This window comes from Lynx canadensis, chromosome F1, assembly GCF_007474595.2.
Source record: "Lynx canadensis isolate LIC74 chromosome F1, mLynCan4.pri.v2, whole genome shotgun sequence".
In the NCBI taxonomy this organism is placed as follows: domain Eukaryota; kingdom Metazoa; phylum Chordata; class Mammalia; order Carnivora; family Felidae; genus Lynx; species Lynx canadensis.
Genome location: NC_044319.2, coordinates 31,895,399 through 31,918,131, shown reverse-complemented (window position 1 = coordinate 31,918,131; position 22,733 = coordinate 31,895,399). Strand labels below are relative to the sequence as shown.

At 43.2% G+C, this 22,733-nt stretch overlaps 1 protein-coding gene across 1 annotated transcript in view; it reads right to left on the bottom strand.

Moving 5' to 3' along the window:
- The window catches only part of KCNH1 (potassium voltage-gated channel subfamily H member 1), a 387,521-nt gene that overhangs the window by 312,445 nt on the left and 52,343 nt on the right, over window positions 1–22,733 (bottom strand). Inside the window, 1 exon segment of the mRNA XM_030302755.1 lies at window positions 21,430–21,548. Coding sequence (XP_030158615.1) covers window positions 21,430–21,548 — 119 coding nt within the window.

Genomic DNA, 22,733 nt, shown 5'->3' with positions numbered 1-22,733 from the left:
GGGAAGTCTGGCATGACCAAAGCTGACTGGATGATGGGAAAGGGATGCCAGATGAGCTCAGAGGGGAGCGGAAACCAGACCACACAGGACCTAGTGGGCCATGAGGAGGGACTGGACTTCATTCCCAGTATGTCTGAGTGGAACTGGAGAGGTTTAACAAAAGAACATTAATCTGGTGCGTGTTTTAAAAAAATTTTTTTTTCAACGTTTATTTATTTTTTGGGACAGAGAGAGACAGAGCATGAATGGGGCGAGGGGCAGAGAGAGAGGGGAGACACAGAATCGGAAACAGGCTCCAGGCTCCGAGCCATCAGCCCAGAGCCTGACGCGTGGGCTCGAACTCACGGACCGCGAGATCGTGACCTGGCTGAAGTCGGACGCTTAACCGACTGCGCCAGCCAGGCGCCCTGGTGCGTGTTTTAAAAGATCACCCTGGCTACTATGTAGATAATGAATTGAGGCAGAGGATTAGAGCAAAGAACAGACTCAGGGGACTTGTTATAACAGCCTGTGAAAGAGATGAGGTGATGGGGTAAAGTAGTCTGATTTTTTTACATATTTTTACATAAAACCAGCTGATGACGTGCTTATGGTCAGAAAGGAAAGGAAAGGGAGCAGTGAAAAGTACCACTACTCTGTCCCAAAACCCAGCATGGTGGCTGGCCCAGAGTAGGCACTACAGGATGGTTTTTAAGTGGATGACTGAACTTCAAGGTCATACAGCTAGCAAAAGATGGAACCAAGCCCCAGACTAGGTCTAGCTGGATTAGAAACACATGCTGTTTCACATCAAGGTTACATTTCCCTAAATAATAGGCTTTTGCAGAAGCAGACTCAGTGAAGGATGAAGTCCAGAGAACCTCAGCTCCAAGAAAGTATCACAGATGGGTTTCACACTCAGTAGCCAGCTTTCAGAGGCCAGGCCAAGCTGGAAGGGACCCTCCCCCTACCCCCAGCTGCTCCTCTGTGCCACTTACAGGTTCTTATAAATCTCTAGGTGAAACTTCCTCTTGTGTCATGAGAACTTGTTTTTTCCCCTAGAGGATAAAGAGCCCTTAGTGAATATAAAATAATCTGAATATCCTTGTCTCCTCTATGGTTGGCTCCAGGCCTTAAAAGGCAAGTGAAAGAAAGCCAGAAATCTATACAGTGCCCAGTGTACATCTTTGGGTACGGGAACTGTTTCCACCCCTCCCCCCGATGCACACAGCCCTTCTAGGCTTGGGATTTTAACTTCTCTTCCCATGGAAAGGATTTATACAAGTGTGGTTAAGGAAGCTTGAGCCCTGAAACCGCAAGGCAGGAAAAGAGAGAGACCTATAAGAATAAAGCAAATAAAAATAAATTGTAAGGGACTTCCACTTCCAGAAAGATAAAGTAGACACACTTTTTCTACTCCTCCTCTAAGTACAGCTAAACATCTTGGACTTACATTTAACACAAATTTAAGACTCTGAAAGAGAAAAAAGCAAAAAAACTGCCTAGGCATAACAGAGATGTGTTCTCTGGGTTTTCTTTGTGCCTCATGTATTCCCAGACTTAAAGCTAAAGAAGCCAAGAACCTGGAAAGACCAATGGATGCAGACAAAAAAACGTTCCAACAAAAGCTCACTCTCTATAGCGACAAGAATGGGAAAGGGGCAGCCTCCCGAGACAGAAAATTGTTAGATAATAACCACTCTACCGTAGGCAAGCAGCACAGTAAAATGGGTGGCCCCATAACTACCCAGGCCAGCAAAGGCTACTAGGAAGCTAGATTTCCCCCATCTCGAGGCTGTAATGAAGCACTCAACCTCCTCCTTTTTCTCCTCCTCCCTATGGGGCTAGTGCTGGAAAAGGCCCAGTAGGGAGCCTGGATTTCCATGTCCACCAGAATAATGAAGCCACCTCTGCCCACAAGACAGGGAGGTATCAGTGTAAGTTCAATGGGCAACAGAATTCTCACCCCGACCCAGAGATAACAAGCAGCACCCCTAGGTGTCAATAGAGGCTGGGTTAAAAACCTAAACTTCTACCCCAACCTGGTAGAAATGAGGGGATACCCCCTTCTTCTGCCATACTCAAGTCAAAGGAAGCCACCTAAAACAAAAGGCTTAAATAAGATCCAGAGTTCCAAATATAAAATTTCCAAAATGCCCTTTCTACCAAAATCGCTTGTTATGCCAAGAAATAGGTAAATATCAAATGAGTGAAAAATAACCAATAGGTGCCAACATCAAGATGACAGAGATGTCAGAAATATCTGATGAAGATTTTATTTTATTTATTTTTTTTTAATTTTTTTTTCAATTTATTTATTTTTGGGACAGAGAGAGACAGAGCATGAACGGGGGAGGGGCAGAGAGAGAGGGAGACACAGAATCGGAAGCAGGCTCCAGGCTCTGAGCCATCAGCCCAGAGCCTGACACGGGGCTTGAACTCACGGACCGCGAGATCGTGACCTGGCTGAAGTCGGACACTTAACCAACTGCGCCACCCAGGCGCCCTCTGATGAAGATTTTTAAACAGCCATCCTAAAAATGCTTGGACAGGCAATTACAAATATGCTGGAAACAAATGAAAAAAAAAAAAATAGAAAGTGTCAGAAATAGCAAAAAAATAGAAAGTCTCAGCAAAGAAAGAGAAGATATAAAGATGAACCAAGTATCAATTTTAGAACCAAAAATGCAATAACCAATGTAAACATTTCAGTAGATACGTTCAACAGAAAAATGGAGGGGAAAGAGGAAACAATCAGTGAAACTTGAAGAGGAAACAATAGAAATTACCCAATCTGAACAACAGAGACAGAAAAGTGTCTTACATAATGATAAAAGGGTCAATTCATAAGGACATAGCAAAAACTGGTAGAACTGAAAGGGGAAACAGTCCAGTCCACACACTTCTCTCACAATCTTTGATAGAACAACCAGACAGAAAATTAGCAAGGATATAGCATAACCCAACAACATCATCAACCAACAGAATTTAGTCGATATTTATAAAACACTCCACCCACCAAGAGCAGAATGCTTTTAGGAGAATGAAAAGACACACTATGACCTAGAGAAGATTTTTTGCAAACCACATACCCCACAAAGAAATAGTATCTAGAATATATAATTTATAATGTATAATCTCAAAACTCAACAATAAAAAAAAAACAAACAATCCAATCAGAAAATGAGGAAAAGGCATGAAGGGACATTTCCTCCAAGAGCATATACAGGTGGCAGACAAGCCCATGAAAAGATGTGCCATCTGGGAAATGCAAATTAATATGATGATAAGCTATCAATACTCACCTATGAGAATGGCTGAACTAGAAAAGAGTGACAACACCAAGGCTGGTGAGAATGCAGATAAACTGGAGCACTCATATACTGTCAGTGTTAATATCAAATGGTACAACCACTCCAGGAAAGAATTCTGCAGTTAAAAAACCAAATATGCAACTGCCGTATGACCCAGCAATTACAATCCTGGGCATTTATCCCATTAAAATGAAAACTTATGCTCACATAAAAACCTGTACACGAATATTTACAGAGCATTATTCCTAATGGCTAAAAACTGGAAAGAACCCAGATGTCCTTCAACAGATAAATGGTTAGGTACACCACAGTACATCCACACTACAGAAAATACTCAGCAATATAAGGGTACAAACTATTGATACATGCAGTGAGCGGGACTGAAAAAAACAATCCCCAAAGATAAGGTACTACATGATTCCATTCACACAAGATCCTTGAAGGGACAAAATTATACCAAGAGAGAACAAATTAATGGTTGCCACGGGCTTACGGAGGGCGTGAGGGCAGAAAAGAAGTGAGTGTGGCTACACAAAAGCAACACAAGGCTTTCTTGTGGCAGTGGAATATTCTGTATCTTGACTGTACCAATGTCAGTATCTTGGCTGTGAAATTGTTCTATAGTTTTGCAGGAAGCTGCCATCCAGGGAAACTGAGGTAGAGCCCATGGGATCTCTATGTATTATTTCTTCCATGTGGAAGCTATAGTTATCTCAAAATCAGAAGTTTAATTTTACAAAGTCAATGAATATAGATGAATTACAAGCATTGTAAAGAAGAGGTCCTGGGCATTCAGCTAAGGGAAAGGCAGGGGAAAGGTAGGTGACTTAATTAGTGGTTTATTGTATTGTTTGCAAAATACAGTCTGGGTGATAAGACTATTGAGCAAGAACTTAAAGGAATCCACAAGTAAGCAGCCACCTGCTGACGGTACAGCAAAGTGGCCTGGAGCTCCAGGATTCTTGGTAACAAGCCCTCAGGAGGAAATGCCTTTTTAGAGAAAAATGGCTGTTCCTGTGACACTTTAATATAATCCATAATTATTTCTAAGTGGATTCCCAAGCTTTCCGGGACACTATGAAGCCCTGCTTGAATGAGGCCTGAGTCAACAGTGTCTTCATACCCCCAAAATGCCAGGTTGACCGCAGATTCTGCCCCCCACTTCTATTCCTACATCATGTGTTCAAAGGGGATTGACTGAGGTGTGAAGCTAGACGTGGAGGGTTGTTGGGGACTCGAATTCAGTTTCTCTCTTCCATCTCTGAGATGTAGCCTTTCACACTGAAACCATGGGGTAACTGCATTCTGGGAGTAGACTCAGATGTTAGGATATTTGATCAAAATAAATGTGACACTCTTTTCCAAATCTTTATGCTAAAGGCTACAAATGATTCCCAGAAGGTCAAGCTTTTGTAGTTTGGTGATCCTATATTTTACTCTCATGTTAACTCTTTAGCAATTACCTATAGAAAATGGAAGGTGGAGGGGCGCCTGGGTGGCTCAGTCGGTTAAGCGTCCAACACTTGATTTCTACTCAGGTCATGATCTCACTGCTGTGAGATCGAGCCCCACATCAGGCTCCGTACTGACAGCATGGAGCCGGCTTGGAATTCTCTCCCCTCTCCCTTTGCCCCTCCACCACTTGCACATGCACACATACATGCTCTCTCTCAAAAAAAAGAAAAAAAAACAGAAGGTGGAAATATCCATGAAGCAACTTTTTCATGATAACCAATATCCTTAAGAAAAGTTTCCTGATCAAAAGAATATTTTGCATCCATTTAACTACCTGACTCCAACAGTTTTTCAGAGTCCAGTGACAAAGGACTAATTATGCATGTTGATCAGAAAGATTCCTGTGAGACTGGCCTACCTCCCCCCTCAGAAGTGTGTGTGGAAATGGATTCAGACCAGGCACCACTCTGATGAGCTCCAGGACTGTCATCCTTAGGAGAAAAAGCTTTCTCAGAGTCATTCAGAATATCATTATCTGGGAAAGGGTTAGTGTCCTCCCAAGGGAGGAAGTCTTCGAGTTCAGATTCAAAAGAGATGGGATGCCCACCTTGTGTCCAGCCATAAGAGGCTTGCCTTATGTTAGATGTTCAGTGACACTTCCAGAGCTTTGCAGAGGAACCGCTTCCCCAGACGTGAAGACACAATGACCTAGTGAGGCTGTCCCAGGGACCACAGCAGCCAGTCATCTTCCCCACCTCTTTTCTGCATTTGTCAGCATGAACACGAGCTTCTAGTTTCTTTCATTTGATTCGTTTCGTACAGTAGAAGCTTCCAAAGGCAGAGGTCTGGAAGCCCCTTCAAAATGCGCTTCCAAGAGCGGGCTTGTGTCTGTCCTATCTACCCAATCAGACCAGGAGTCCCCCAAATGCAGATACTACTTCACCAAGTGTCACACTCTCCCTGTCCCTCCTCCCCCTACAACACCCAGTCCCAGGCTCTGCCCACCGGAAAGGCTCATTACAGGCCATTACTGATGATGCCAAAGAATGCTCATCTCAAACACTGATTCTGGAGTTAAGGCTTTTCCCTAGATGAAGAAGAGGCACATCTGTCTGGCTGTCACATTTCTCTAGTGCTTTTACTTCCAAAATCCTCTATTGGATTTTTGAATCCCCGTAATCACCCTGTGAGAGGGTTCTACAGATGGGAAAACAGAGGCTCAGAGAGACAAAGTGACTCACCCTGAGTCATACCAGGGCTGAGTAAGCAGAGAGCTAGGAGCGCAAGCCAGGCTGCCAACTCCGAGCCTTCAAGTGTGTTCGCTAATCTGTTTGTACAGTCTGAAATACCCTTCACGGCACAGTGGCATACGTCATCACATCTCACACAACCTCCTGAGAGGGGAAGGCCGGTGTTTTCTTATTTTACAAATTGGGAAAATAGGCCCAGAAGGCAAAAGGGCTTGCTCACAATCATACTGCAGATGACCAAGCCCAGTTTCCTAATTCAATGCTTTTCTTCTGTTGTCGGACCCTTGAAAACTACAGCTTTTCCACAAGGCCTCTGCATGATGGCAACACGTCACTCTGTCATCTTACGAACCCAGCTTCTGGTCGAAAGCAACATCCCCCAGTGTAGACCTTCTCTAGGCCTTCCCAGTTAAAGTCCCAAACCAGCCACACTGGCCAGAGCCTATCTCCCTGAAGACCATATGCCATGGTCGCCAAGCCACACCTAGCTAGATTAAGAAAGAAGCGGGACCAAGCCACCTCACCCGGAAACCCTCTGTGTCAAAAGATGGTCACCACACAAAGTGATTCCTACTGAAGTAGATTGGAAATTAGAGCATCTCATATGCTGCCCTCTGCTATGCCTCACTCCCAGCTCATGTTTTTCCCTTGTGAATCAAGGAAAAAATCAGGGAAGTCAATCTTCGCTTCATTACTGATGAGCCTCAGGCAAAGCGAGGTCCCCATGCCTCAGTTTCCTCTACTGAAAAATGAAGCTAATACCACTTATTCCAGATAGATACTGTGAAGGTCAAGCAAAAATAGAGATATAGATATGGGTGTACATGTATGAATTTTTCTTGTAAATAGGTAAGCAGTATCCAAACACTAGTATTTTTGTACAAATAAAGGAAAAGATTGCTTCAGGATCTTTTCATGTGTCTGTTGGTTATCTGCATGTCTTCTTTGGAAAAATGTCTATCATGTCCTCTGCCCATTTTTAATGGGATTATTTGTGGGAGTTTTTGGTGTTGACTTATATAACTTCTTTATATATTTGGATATTAACTCCTTATTGGATAGATCATTTGCAAATATCTTCTCCCATTCAGGAGATCCTGGGTGAAAATCAGGAAGACTCCAGCAATCAGCTCATGGAGTACATCCTGTTTGCCTAACGGCCTTGGCTTCCTCAAAGATCACGGACCAAGAATGACAGAACTAAAATGGCCTTGTAAGAAAGGAAGACTGACAAAATACATTTATTTGGGGGGAAAAAAGGCAAAATAAAATGGCCTCAGAGATCCCATCAATTCTATGGACTCTTATGGAAACAACCATGAACACCTGGACACCAAAGTCACCCATGAGGATCCAAAGATCCCATAGTTTAGAGGAAAAGAGAAGGGGTGCCTGGATGGGTCAGTCGATAAAGCATCCAACTTCAGCTCAGGTCATGATCTCACGGTCTGTGGGTTGAAGTCCCACGTCGGGCTCTGTGCTGACAGCTCAGACCCTGGAGCCTGCTTCGGATTCTGTGTCTCCCTCTCTCTATGCCCCTCCCCTACTCATACACTGTCTCTCTGTCTCTCTCAAAAATATATAAACATTAAAAAAATTTTTTTTTGAGTTTCTATGCCAGAGACCTTGGCATTCCTTTATTTTTTTAAATGTGAAATTTATCATCAAACTGGTTTCCCATACAACACCCAGTGCCCATCCCAACAACATTAAAAAATTTTTGAAGAGAAAAGAGATGTGCAACCAAACTACTAAAATATAATACAAAAGTGGTAAGAGATGCATGTATAAAAGTACTTCAGGAGCAGAGGAAAAGAGACAATGAACTGACTTAGGTAGTCAGGAAAAGCTTAGACGTGAGGTGATTGCCAAGACCTCCCTTGAAGGATGGGCCATGGACAGACAAAACGCAGGCAGGGCATTTTCAGCACCCAGTGTACACACGGCTTATGTAGAGGAAGTGGGGTAAGAGCTGAGTGTGGGAGAAGCCTGGTGTGGCTGAGGCCTAGAAGTGGTTTGCATTTTGTTGTCATTTTGTGTTTTGATGGGGTGACGTGTCTACAGAAGACAAAATTGGAAAATGATGCTAAATATAAGGGAAGAGGAAGGCAAACCTTGATGTGACCTTTACGTCAAGGTAAGAATTTTAAGTAAGGGAGGTGCATAATCAACTGCTGTGTGCGAAGGTACTCCAGCATCTGGGTGACAGAAGGAGAAGAGGCAAGCCTGGACGCACAGAGAGGCCTGTTATGAGGTACCACAGAATTCTAGGAAAGAGATGTGGGCTGAATAGGGAGGAGCAGTGGACAAGATCATGGGCAAACTCTAAAGTCTTCCTGTCCTGGGACACTGAAGACCTGGCCAATCCACCATGGCCAGGATGGGTCCTAACAAGGGTCAGAGGAGTGAGCAGCTTCAAGATTGCCATCTCCTGGAGGGTGGCAGCCGTCATCTCCCGGGAGGATGGCAGCAGAAGGGCCCAGGGTCAGACACAGGGAACTTCCTCTTTCACAGTGGCCCCAACGTACTCAACGATTCACCAACCAAACTGGCTTCAGTGATCATTTAAGGACACAGGGCAACCCACAAACACCACCATCCCATCATCCACCACGACTCTCTCAAACATCCTCCCCCTGTGGGCAAAGAGAAACCCTAGCCCTCAGAACCCCTTACTCCAGGCAAACGCGCCCCCCCCGTGCCCCGCCCACTTCCCTAACACAGACTCTGTTTCTATTTAGAAACAATTTTGGTTTTTATGACTACAAAGTGAGGACAAACTCAGTCCCCGCCAGAAAATGCACAAAGGAAATGGGAGAGCAGGATGTTAACGAAGCTGAGAATGATGCTCCAGTTACAAAATAAAGCCTGATTTGGGGTTTCAAAGACTCCAAGCTAAACAATTGTTTAATTCCTGTCATAAACACCCTTCTCCATAAACCAGACAGGTGTTATTTTAGAACTTTTTCCATGATGTCCTTGTTCTTTCATGGAAGAGATAAAGGCAGTGGGAAGCAGTTAAAAGTATTAACCCATGTACTTTATGTCATGGTCCACTACCAAGCCCCACAAAATGTAATAGGGTAACAATCTGGGTTTCCTCTTATCTCTTACTTCTTACTCTTCTTACTTCTACTCTGGTTTCTGCTGAGAAATTCTTTTAACTTTGTATTTTGAAATCTTTATCCAAATTTTTTAAATTCAGGTTTTGAGAATAAGTGATGAGGGCGAATGACAGTAATGTTGCCATCCCACCAAATCAGCAAGAAATAGTATTCCACTACCATGGCCAAGACAGACAAGGGAGGAGGGGGTTAATGTGAAAGGGAATTGACATTTAGTGAGGACCTACTAAGTGTGAAGCACTGAATGAGGTTCTTGCTTCCTTCTTCTTTCATTCATTTAATGAACATTTTACCAAGCACTTACTATTACGTTTGATGGCACGGATGTAGAATAAATAAGAGAGACAATGCCCCTGCCTTCACACACCTTCCATCCACCAGAAGAGGCAAATATTCAACGACAGCATTCCCGGCGGCATGAGTGCTCAACACGGAAATTGCACATGGCAAGGAGAGGGACTGAGGAGGTTGAGCTGGCGTTGAGTGGGGCAGGGACCGTTGGGAAGGTGTGATGTGTACTTGGAGACTTGAGGAATGGATAGGAACTAGCCCAGCCAGAGAAGGAGCAAGAACTTTCAGGCAGAGGAAGGGCACATTCCAAGTCCCAGAGGCAAGAGAGTTTGACCGGTGTGAGTGCCACCTGGCTGACAACGCTCAGAGAGAGCCGGGGCAGCCAGATAAGGCTGGAGAGAGATGAGCTGGATTTTGTAAGTCATTACATAAACTTTAAATTCACCCAAAGAAGTGGTGAGATGACATTAAAGGATTTTTAAGCAGGAAGCGATAAGATCCCTTTTTGTCGTAAAGCATCGCAAATCCTTACTACCATCCTTCGGGGCAGGTAGTATCCTTATTTCATCAGATGAGGAAAGATAAGTGAGGTGAAGTAACTTTCAGAAAGTCACACAGCTGGAATGTAGTGGAGTTTTGGATGAGAATTCAGGTCAGTCTGACTCCAAATCCTCTTCTCATTCTACTATCTCATCTTATCTCTTAAGAGGAAAGAAGGAAAGAGAGAGAAAAATAAAGAGGGAGGGAGGGGGAAGGATGGGGAGAGGGAGAAGGAGAGGGAGAGAGAGAGGGAAAGGAGAAAAGAAAAAAACTACAGAAAATCCTTAAGCATTATTTCACATGATCATTATAACTTTTTACCAAAATCAAATGTATGGGTGATCCCTGGTATAACCGATCACTTGCTTTTTCCCCTGCCTGTCTTGAATAAATAATTTATTAAAATATAATAAACCATACACAAAATGATACACCAAGGAGAAAAGCCGAGAGTCCTCCCCCAAGCACAAGACGCCAGTCGTCAGACAAGAGAGGGCTGGTCAGAAGGAGCCCCATAGACCGGGAGTGCCCATGGAGCGATGCTGGCCTTCAGGGCTGGAAGGCAACGGCAAGGCCATTAGTCCATCCTTATTTCCCAAGCTCACATTCAAAATACCATCAAGTGGTCATCCAAATACCTCCGGTAATGACCAATTTACTACCTACAAGCACACTGAGACAGTTCTATTTAAAATGACTCTTTTCAAGAGGCAAACTTAGCCCAAAACCCTGTAGCAGAAGCTTCTGTTGTCAAAGTTAGACTCCTCTCCAAGACAGGAGAGTATCATGTAGCAGCGAGGCATCACTGGAGCGTGTCACTCTTCCCTGAGTCTGAAGAGTCAAATGAAGTCAACACCTAGAAAGCAAAAAAGTGAAGCAGGAAATCCCAATTTCAAGGTACATACAGTCTGCTTCCAGGAAAAAGGATAACCCTTTGCTCCCATACATATTGGCAGCCTCCACCGGTGATTCCGGCCTGTGAGACTGGAAAACTAGGAACCATGACAGACTCATCCTGGACCTGGTACCTGCCTCTGCAGCAGGCAGTGCCTCCGAGCGTCACTTGTGAATGCAGACAGCAAGCGCGGCTGTGCATATGTGCAGTAAGTAAACTTCAGCTCTCTGCATCTCTGTCCAGCTGCCCAGGCTGCTGGCTGGTTCTGCACCAGCTCATGCGGTTCAGGCACGTTGTACTGAGGGGTGGCTGGGGCAGCATCCCTGACCATGTAAGGCAGGCATCCTCTATATTTATCCTATCAAATCCCTGTGCAGTACATAAAAAAGTAAGTGCTCCTCCTTTAAAAATTAATGAAAATGTTGGGGTGCCTGGGTGGCTTAGTGGGTTAAACATCCAACTATTAATTTCAGCTCAGGTCATGATCTCATGGTTCATGAGATGGAGTCCTGCGCCCGGCTCTGCGCTGACAGCAAAGAGCCTGCTTGGGGTTCCCTCTCCCTCTCTTTCTGCCCTTCCCTCACTAGTGCTCACTCTCTCTCCCTCTCAAAATAAATAAATAAACTTAAAAAAATTTTAATGAATTTAAATGTTAAAACTTCAGACTGAGTAAAGCAATCGGTAGCACCACATGCAGTAATGGGGACAGAAGAAAGTGGCACATGGGGTTAGACAGGCAGCATAAATGGGTACAACCTTGTCATGTGAACTCTGGCAGTTTCTACCAAGTTCTAAATGTTTGTACCCTCTGTCTCCTTAATCGTACTTCTAGGAACCTGTCATATTCACATGAGCGCAAGTATTTACAGAGCCAACAGTCAATAGAGTGAACTAAGCAAATACGGCAAACTTCCAGTTATACCAAACATGCTGAGATGCTGTTTAAAAATTAAACATTTAAAAAGAAATCGTAAAGTTCAAAATCTCAGGTATCGGAAGCGAAACAGGAGCACAAAACCAAAGCAGCCAGTAGGAGCTGAAACCAAACAGCCTAGGTGTTTTTTTTGGAAGCGGGGTTATCAGAAGAGGGGGCACGCTGTAGAGGACAGGAGGGGGTCACACAGGCTCTGGCTGGGGTGACAAAGGGCTGCCCTGACAGAGAAACACAGAACAAAAGACCTCCACCACATATAAAAGGAAACTGGACACGTGTCTGGAATTTTGGGGAGAAAAAGCGTTATGTGTGACAAATCAAAACCCCAAACGTATGCCACACAAGGGTGGAGCCGGAATTCACACTGTGCACACGGTTAGAAGCCCCAGGGCTAAAACTTTTACAGAAAAGCTGGTCTGAACCCCGGGGAAACTTTATGATATATGGTACAGGCACACTCAACCACCATATCCAGATGCCTCCACAACTGGGGACCCAACAGACTCCCACCAAAAACCTCTAGCTGTAGATAAGCTCGAGAGAAAATTAAACGGTAAGAGAGAAGATTTTAAAGTATGCCTACATGTTTAATGCAATAAAAAAAGAAAGAAATGTTAGCAGAACTGAATTTAAAAATGGGCAAGAGACATGAATAAGCTTTTTACCCAATAAGCTTGTAGTTGGAAACAAGCTCAAGAAAAGATGTTCAGCATCTTGAGCCATTTACTAAAATGCAAACTAAGACCACGATGAGCTATCACGATACATTCATTAGTGTGAAAAATGAGAAAGAGTGGCAATATCAAATGCTGGCAAGGATGTAGAGAAACCGCATTGCTGGTAGGAAGATGAAGTGATATAACCAACTGCAATTGGCAAATAGTTTGGCAACTCCTTCCAAAACTAAATATACACTTACATGCATACACACACACACACACACACACACACACACACACACGAATGCATGTAAAAACTGGTAAAGTCCATATATAATCTTTAATTTAAGTAACGCGATTCTTATTCTACACATGTCGATTTCCTGGTTTTGCTATTGTAGGACAGTTACATAAGATGTTACCATTGAGGGAGGTTGGGTGAAAGGAACCACTCTCCATACTAGTTTTGCAACTTCCTGTGGATCTGTAATTCTTTCAAATAAAAAGCTTTCAAAAATCAATGATGGGTGTAAAATGCAAGTTATAAAATATCACAGTATGATCATTTGTACAAATATATTTTTAAAATACACAATCATACCATATGTGCTTTATGGTTAAATACATAAGTGATAAAAATATTAAAACACCAGTAGTAAGGAGATATACAATTTCAGGGTAATGACTACCTCTAGGAATAAGTTTAAAGAGGACCTCAACTTTATCTTTAATATTTTAATTTTCACAAAAGAATTTGAAGTGAGAAACTGTCAACATTCACTGTATAGATTGTATAATAAAAGAAGGCTTGTTAAATTACTCTTTACCTCTCTGTTTAAAAGATTTCTATTTTAAAACCAAAAATATACATACAAGGAGGCTCACCGAAGTGTTATCTATAATAGCCAAAAATTGGTAACTGTATAAATACCCATCAAGGGAGGATAGCTAAATAGATCTGGATACAGTCATGCAGTGGAAGACAAAAGAACCAGTAAAAATGAAGGCGGGGCACCTGGGTGGTGCAGTCGCTTAAGGTTCCAACTTTGGCTCAGGTCATGATCTCAAGGTTAGTGAGTTCAAGCCCCGCATCCGGTTCTGACAGCTCAGAGCCTGGAGCCTGTTTCAGATTCTGTGTTTCCCTCTCTCTCCGCCCCTCCCCCATTCTCTCTCTCAAAAATAAATAAGCGTCAAAAAAAATTTTTTTAAAGGGGAAAAAAAAGAATGAAGGGCATATGTACTGTTAGGGAAATATCCCAAATACACGAGTAAGTAGGGGAAAAAAGCACAATGGAAAATAATTTGTATGCTAGGACCACATTTTTGTTTAAAAAATCACTATAAATATATACAAACACATTGTAATAAAACTCATACACTGTTTAAAAATGGTGACTTCCAAGAAATAGTGGACATTTCACTTCTTATTATATACCTCTGTTTTAAAATCCGATAAAGAAGAACCTGTTTTATTTCTGAAAACTGAAATTTTTTCCTTACTGAGATGTAATTGACGTATAACATATTAGTCTCAGATATACAACATAATGATCTGATTTGTGTATAGTTGTGAAATGATCACTATACATAGTTACAAATTTTTCTTCTGATGAGAACTTTTAACATCTACTGTCTTACCAATTTTCAAATACGCAATACAGTATTGTTAACTATAGCCACCATGCTGTATGTTACATCCCCCTAACTTACTCATTTTATAAGTGTAAGTTTGTACACTTTTGAACCCCTTCCCCCATTTCTCCCACCCCCAACTTACCAACCATCAACTATTCTCTGTATCTATGACTTCGGGTTTTTTTTGTTTGCCTGTTTGTTTTTAGATTCCACATATAAGTAAGATCATACACTATTTGCCCTTCCTCTGTCTGATTTATTTCACTTAGCACTGTACTCAATGTCCATCCATCTTGTCCCAAAGTTCCTTTTTTGAGGAACTTTTAAAAAAAATTTTTTTTTGTAGTGTTTATTTTTGAGAGAGAGAGAGCGTGCACACAAGTGGGGGAGGAGCAGGGAGACAGGGAGACACAGAATCCAATGCAGGCTCCAGGCTCTGAGCTGTCAGCACAGCTCACAAGCCGTGAGATCACTACCTGAGCCAAAGTCAGACGCCCAACTGACTGAGCCACCCAGGCGCCCCTTGAGAACTTTTTAAATAAAGATTTAAAGAACCAAAAATGAAAATTTAATATTAATACCGTTGAGCATACTATATGCCAAAGTGTTTGCATTGAGAACCTACTCTGAACAAATCTGTGGGTACATATTATTCTCGTTTGAACTCACTCCCTCCACTTGAAGAGAAGGAAGAGGAGGAAATGGGAGCTCTTAGAGGTGAAATGACTTGCCTGAACTCTCACAACTGAGTAAGTTGCTCAGTGGGTTGGAACCTGCAATGCTACTTCAGCCCATCACTGCGATCACTGGCGTGGAGAACAGCAGAACACATGCCATGTACCAAGTGTCCTTACGGTGAGATGGTGAGAATCAGGAGCTGGGCCACGCACCCCCCGGGCACATGGCTGAATGATGTGCCCGTCACGATGGCATATCTACATTATATCTTGAGCTGGCTCGCTCACAGGGAAGCACTGAAAGAGGACGTGACAGGGAAAGGTGCTTTCCCCTCCATGTCTTCCCCACAGCCGTTCCAGACAGAGAGGCTGGCATGGCGCCAGAATGCTCCGAGATGGACCAGACCCCAGCAGGGTCAGCCCTGTGTGAAAACCGCAGTGCGGAATCCTCTAAGCAGGAGTGATGCCCTTCCATACACTGACTGTGGCTCTCCTCCCTATTAAGGCAGAAAGCATTACAGTGTGGTAGTGAACTCTGAAACACACCCCCTCAGATCCCACTTCCAGAAAGGATTCTCTGCCCAGCTGCAGTTGCAGTTAGTGGACAGCCCCCTGTTAGCTTCCTCAGGGACAGAAACCTGAACTTTCCACTGAGGCACCTGCCACTGACTGAGCAAGACGGTGGCTGAGAGGCCTGGCCCTTGTGCCCTGTATGGGACCCCCTGCCCGGCCCAGCAGGCCATCTCTGCTACAAAGCTCCAGTCAGGCTGCAGAGCCTCTACCAGATCTGCACTGTGGTCTGATGCCCCCCTCCCCCAGTGCTGCTTCCTCCACCTTCTCCTTCATAGATGTTACTCAGCATGTGTACCCCACAGAACTCAACCCTTGACAAGGGTCCTCTGGCCTGACTCACGCACGAAGATCTGAAAATAAACTGGCCCGCTAAAAGAACAGGTGCTCATACTAATAACTGAGGTCAAGGGAACAGGGTGCTCCAGAACAGCAGACAAAGTGGCCTTGGTTCTCTATCCTGAGAGGAGGGAGACCATGGAATTCACAGAAGGAACTGGCCCAGTTGGGAAACAGGTTGGGTTTAAAGTCACATAAACCTGGTTCTCAATCCAGAGTCTACCCCCTACTGCCAGGTGACCATGAACAAGTTTGTGACCTTCCCTATGCCCCAGTTTCCACCTCTGTAAAACTGCTCCAAGTTGTTTAGAGGATTAAAGACAAGAAGCCCAGAACATAGCATACAGTAAGTGCCTCCTTCTTTCCTACAATCAGTCCAGGAGGGAGATATTGAGGAGTAAGGTGAGCACTAAAGCCAGACTGCCTGAGCTCAGGAAAGCAGTCTAACAGGGAAACAAGGTGGCCTTGAAAATAACGCATGCAATCCACACAAAAGCAAACCTGTTATTTCCAGTCCACTTGGGCTTTGTGTCCACACCTTCCCAGAAGTGGGAGAGGTCTGCAGTATCCACACTTGTAATCACCATTTGGCCAGTGGCCCCTACCACTGAGAAAACTGAGCAGGAAACTGGCGACAGGCCATGAGCAGGGAACACATTTTCTCTGTTTAAAACTTACCTGCCAACTTCCACTTCAGAATGGAAACTGTCACTCCATCATAACAACAAGCAAAAATGCTGAACAAACTGAAAAATCTACAATCCTTAGATCCATCCAAGAAGCGAAACTTCACAGCAAGTGCTGCACCAAAATTGGAGAAGAGGGCAGGTGAATAAAAGAAATAACAACTTTCCATGAGCAGAAGCCTGCACAAAAACTAGTGCCGGATGGGGAAATCTAACCTGCAGGTGGCTCAGTGTGACCAAGTCTGAGAATTACAAGTTCCAGGGGGAGCCACTCGTGGTTTTGAGAGCTTGACCTCCAGGACCTGTAGCCATCCTCACAGTGAAAATCAAAGAAAATATACTCTCATGCTTCTTGAAGAGGAGGAGAAAAGTAACCATACTGAAATACATGAGAGCATTCTATTCTTCTTAAAAAAAAAAGTCTGCCCTCAGGAGAAACTATTGAACCAGAACCTAATTCATGTATTAGGTTTCGTGGAGCCTCTCTGATAGGGGGGTGGGGATATCCAATTCTGGGCCCCTCTATGCATTTTGTCTGGCCTAAGTAGGGAATATACTGAGAGACATTCGTGAAATTCACATTCCAGGGGCATAAGCTCCTTAGAACAGCTAATTATAGGACTATAAATGCTGCTTCTCCCCTGACACCTCACTCCCACACCACTAAGGGCCTATTTATTTACCCAAGTGCCTTTTACCCAGCACATCAAGTTCAGCTTTCAAAACACTGCAAGCCATACCAAAAGCCAAAAAACAGTCTAAAGACACAGTGCAGCATCAGAACCAGACCCAGGAATGATAGGGGCTTTGGAATTATCAGACCAGGAATTAACACAACCATGATTAATATGCAAAGGGCTCTAATGGAAAACGTAACATGCAAGAACAGATGGGTTATGTAAGAAAAGAGATGGAAATTCTAAGAAAGAACCAAAAAGAAATACTAGATATCAAAAACACTCTTAACAGAAATGAAGAATGCCTTTGATGAGCTCATTAGCAGACTGAACACAGCTGAGGAAAGAATCTCTGAGCTTGAGGATTTAATAGAAGCCTCCAAAACCGAAAAGCAAAGAGAAAAAGGACCAAATAAAACAATATCCAGGGACTGTGGGACAGCTGCAAAAGGTGTAACATAGGTGTAATGGAGACACCAGAAGGGGAAGAAAGAGAGAAACAGAAAACATATTTGAAGCAATAATGACTGACAATTTCCCCCAAATTCATATCAGATGCCAAATCCCAGTTTCAGGAAGCTCACAGAACAGAAACAGAATATAGGACCATTAAATAAACAGACAACACACAGGCATACATTATACTCAAAGTGCAGGAAATCAAAGGTAAAAAAAAAAAAAATCCTGAAGAAGCCAGAGGCAAAAAATACCTAACCTATAAGGAGCCAAGATAAGAAGTACATCTAACTTCTCCTCAGAACATAAGCAAAAAGAGAGCAGACTAATATATTTAGAGTTGAGAGAAGAATGAACAAACAAACAATCACCAGTCTAGAATTCTGTACCCTATAAAATGATCTTTAAAAAGTGAAGGAGATGGGCACCTGTGTGGCTCAGTCAGTTAAACATCCTACCCTTTATCTTGGCTCAGATCATGATCTTACAGTTCATGAGATCGAGCCCTGTGTCAGGCCCTGCTCAGATAGCCCAGAGCCTGCTTGGGATTCATTCATTCATTCATATTCTCTCTCTCTCTCTCTCTCTCTCTCTCTCCCCCCCCCGCCCCTCCCCAGCTTGCACACATGCTCACTCTATATATATAATAAGTAAACTTTTTTTTAAAAAAGTAAGGGAGAAATAATGATTTTCTCTGACAAAAATTAAGGAACTTATTGTCAGTGGGACAGCCTTAACAAATTTAAAACAACAGAAATTATACAATGTCTGGTCTCAGATTACAGTGGATTTAAAACCTAGAAAGCAATAACAAAAAGATAGCTGTGAAACCCCAAAATATTTGGAGATTAAACAACACATTTCTAAATAACATGAGATAAAAAAGAAATCTCAAGAGAAATTTCAAAATATTTTTAAACTGAGAACAGTTTAAAATGAACACAGAACTTGGGGCACCTGGGTGGCTCAGCCAGTTGAGTGTCTGACTTTGGCTCAGGTCATGATCTCACAGTTCATGAGTTCGAGACCTGCATCCGGCTCTGTGCTGACAGCTTGGAGCCTGGAGCCTGCTTGGGATTCTGTGCCTCCCTCTCTCTCTGCCCCTTCCCCACTTGCACTCTGTCTCTCTCTCTCTCAAAAATAAGTAATCATTAAAAAAATTTTTAACACAGAACTTACATTTGTGGGATGCAGTGAAAGTAGTGCTTAGAGGAAGATTTACAGCATTGAATGCATATATGAGAAGAGAAGAAAGATCAAAAATCAATAATCTAAGTTTCTAGCTTAGGAAACTAAAAAAACAGAGGAGTGAGTTAAACCCAAAGTAAATAGGAGAAAATAAATAATAAACATTAGGGCAGAAATCAATGAATTGGAAACAGAAAACCATTTGAGTAAATCAACAAAATCCAAATCTGGTTCTTGGTAAAGATACAATCCATAAGCCTCTAGCCAGGCTAACTAAAATTTACTATTCCCTGGGATGGGACCCAGATGTCTGCTTCATATTGCCAGTCAATGAGCAAGTGCTTCTGCCAGACAGGTCGACAAAAACATCATTTCCTTTCTGTCATCAATTCAATCAATTAAAAAAAAAACCCCCACTACTGATAAGCTATATACTATGTGCCTGGCACTGTTTTAAGTACTTGGGATGTATTGATGAATAACAAACAGAATAAATGAATAAGCTGTATAGTACATTATAAGGGACTAAGTGGAGAAAAAGAGCAGGAGAGAATTAGGAGTTAAGAGTATTTTCATTTTCATACAAATGTGTGTGTGTGTTATATATAGTACATACATACGCATATATGTATATATACATATATTAAGCAAATACTCTATTTTCTTCCCTCTCTTGCCCCCTATCAACAAACATAAGATGCATTAATACTAGTTTACATCTGAGTATTTAAGTGACAGAGTATCAAGGGGAAGAGTGAACATCACCCAAGGATTTTGTGTCCTCTTCTGTGGGAAGAGCTGGCATGTTTTTGGTTATATGCAGGATAAGTGGAGCATGTTAAATGAAAGTATGACTTTGTTACTGTCTTTATTGGGAGATTAAGTATGGTTTAAGTAAATGTGTATGACAAGCTGACAAGGCATGAACTGTAATTGTTAGTATTATGTGTCAACTTGGCTAGGCCATGGTACCCAGCTTTTTGATCAAACACTAATCTAAGCATTCCAGTGAAGGAATTTTGTAGATGTGATAGCTACAATAAGCTGACTTCCAGGAAAGCAGAGTATACCCTATAATCTGGGCGGGCCCTGCCTAATCAGTTGAAAGGCCTTAAGAGCAGAACTGCAGGAGAAAAAATACCATCTGTGGACTTTGGCATCAAATCCGTCCAAGAGTTTTTCCCAGTTGGCCAAGCTGCCCTACAAATTTTAGACTTGCCTAGCCAGCCCCCACAATCACATAAACCAATTCCTTGCAATAAATCTCTTAACATACAAATATCCTAGTGGTTCTGTTTCTCTGGTAGAACCCTGATTCGGGTAGCCACCCAGAAAAAATGACATTTGAGCAAAGACTTGGAGTTGGTGAAGGAACTGCCCCGCAGATATCTGCGAGAAGAGCAGGCGTGGTGTGTGCAAGGAACGGCAAGCAGAGTGGCTAAGAGTCAGCAAGGCAGAGAACAGCCCCAAAGAAGGTTGTTTTATTAACCAAAAGACCCAACAAGGAAAGTGCAGGCTGTGAACAAAAGGTCTCCTTTATTATTCTTCCTATCTTATACTAAGCCCACATCATGACCAAAAACTATGCTTCCAAATGCCTCTCCTTCTCTAACATGACACAGGTGAATCCTCCCACTCCCACTATTGGCCAAAGCTTTGGGATGCCGCAAGGAGATCTGTAGTTAATATATCTGCCACTCAGTGCACTTGTGCGCAGCGCCCCTGTGAGCCACACCATGCTGGCAGTTTCTCTCTTAGGAGTCCGGGAGCCAGGAGTCAGGCCAGAAAGGGTCCTGGCATCGGAGCAAGGGTCAAGAGCTGAGTGGCCACCACCAGGCAGAGAGACAACATACACTGTCATCTCTGGCTAAAATGAAAGCTTCCTGTGTGCAGGGTATAATGCTCTTACCTGGTCCACCAGGCTGAGTGGAAAAACGAGGACCAGACACCATCAAAGGCAGATAATAAGTGATTTGGATGCAGAACCACCAAAGACAGAGACCAGTAATTTGGGTACATTAAGTCCAGGCAGCCCAGCTGCCCAGCTGCTGATTTGTCCCAGTAAAAGGGAGAATACCACCTGTCACAGGTTTTCCTTACTACAAAGGTTACCAGAACAACAAGAATTTCAGGTACATGTATTAACCTGGAAAGATGTTCATGATTATAGAAGGGAAGAAAAGGTAACACGACCGTATCAAATATACACATTGATTCTTAGATACATCTGAACTTCATAAATATTAACATGAAAAATGTATTTATTAGGCTTTAGGAAAGACAACATATGCAAAGAAAAGAGTTAAAGAATGTATACAAAAATTACAATAAAGCCATGTGGTTAGTGAGATTACAGGTTGTTGGTTTTTTTTTTTTGCTTTCTGTACCTTTGTTTCCCCTCTAAAATATGTATTGCTTGAATAACAAAATTGTTTATGGTTTAGAAGTAAAAACCCCTTCATGTCTATAGCACTTCTAGCTCTTTGTCTACTCCCTCAAAAAAAGTGAACTGACACCTGTAACCTCAATACATTAGAACAGAGCTGTCTGCAGGCCCCTTTTACATATGGGAAAGTACAAAGCTCAAAGGAATTAGGTCACTTTCCCAAAGTCACTCATTGTGGTGTGCAGCCCAGCCAATACATGAGTGTGAGGGTCCTGAAAGTCCATTCCAAACCACACACTTGCTTTGTGGCATTTTCTCAGCCCAGGGATCCCAGGGAAGTGTGGTTTAAGACGAGCTGGCCCCTTGCCCTTACCTCAGCCAGGCGGGAATGCTTGTGGACGTTCTCGCCTTTCTGCACGCTGGGAGCCAGCTGCTGCAGGACCCCCCTGCTGCTCGTCAGTGCTCTGGTCAGCCGAGCAAACTTCCCCCAGCCTGGAGCATGTAGAGGAGAGAAAGGACAGCTTCAACCATGTCCTGAAGGTCATGGACATTCACACCACAAGTTAGGCTGTCAGAAGCACATACACCCATTGTCCTCCTGGGCTCCCATGAATCATTCTGTATTCCTCCCAGCCCAGACTCGCTGCTCAGAAAAGCACCTAGACAAATTTGTGTCGCAGTTTACTCTTCCCTTTTCACATTATCCTAATCATAGCTTTGTGACAGGTTTTAGTACTGTTTTACAAATAGGAAAACTGAAGCACAGAGTGCTCAGATGACTACAGAGTCCAGAACCCAGATGTTTCCACTCTAGCTCAAGGCTTTTCTGTCAGATAATGCCAGGCAATTGAGATATTTCTCAGACTTTGGGCTCAAGCTGCCCCCAACCCCCACGTAGTCTGCTCTAGTAGAGACCAAGCAGGTTCCAAGTGTTATATGGACAAGCCAGTTAAATGGCTATCCCATGCAATGCATTCTCCAAAGCCAGGGGAATGAGAAATGAATCTAATCCCTTGGGGTGGGGGTGGGGGTGGTGTGAAGCACAAGCATATTTTAGTCTGCTCTGGGATGGGGGAAGGACAGTTGCTGACAGGTTCCTCCAAATAACAAGAATCCCAAAGAGCCGAACTTGGAGCAAAAAATCTGGACACAAGTCCCATTTCTGCCTCCAGCTTGCTTTGTGATCACCAACCAGTCATTTAAATTGCTTAAGCCTTATCTGTAAAGTGGAAATTAAAATACTCTAGCTGCCTAAAGGCAGGGTGCATTTGTCCGGTAAAACAAAGGGGCTAAGTTTAGTGGGCTCAGGTTAGCAGACTAAAACAGAGGCTGTCTGGAGGCCTCCTTGGCACTCTGGACCAGCTCCTCCAGGAAAAGTAAAATACTGATCTTTTTCCAATCCAGCCCCCTCCACAATGCAGAATCTAAGACATATGAGTGATCTTTACTGCATTTAATTATCTCCAAAGACAACTGTCCATTCCAATACCCAGCAACCCAACTCATCTGCATCCAGGTTATGACCATGGCAATTGCCTCAAGAGACCCATGAAACCCTGGCAGTGTTCTCAAGACCAACCTTGGGGTTGAGGTGCTCCAAAGACCTAGACGTGGAGTAGATAGCAAGTAAACAGAGCACCCAACTCTTTTTACATGACAGCTAAAAACAGGACTAAG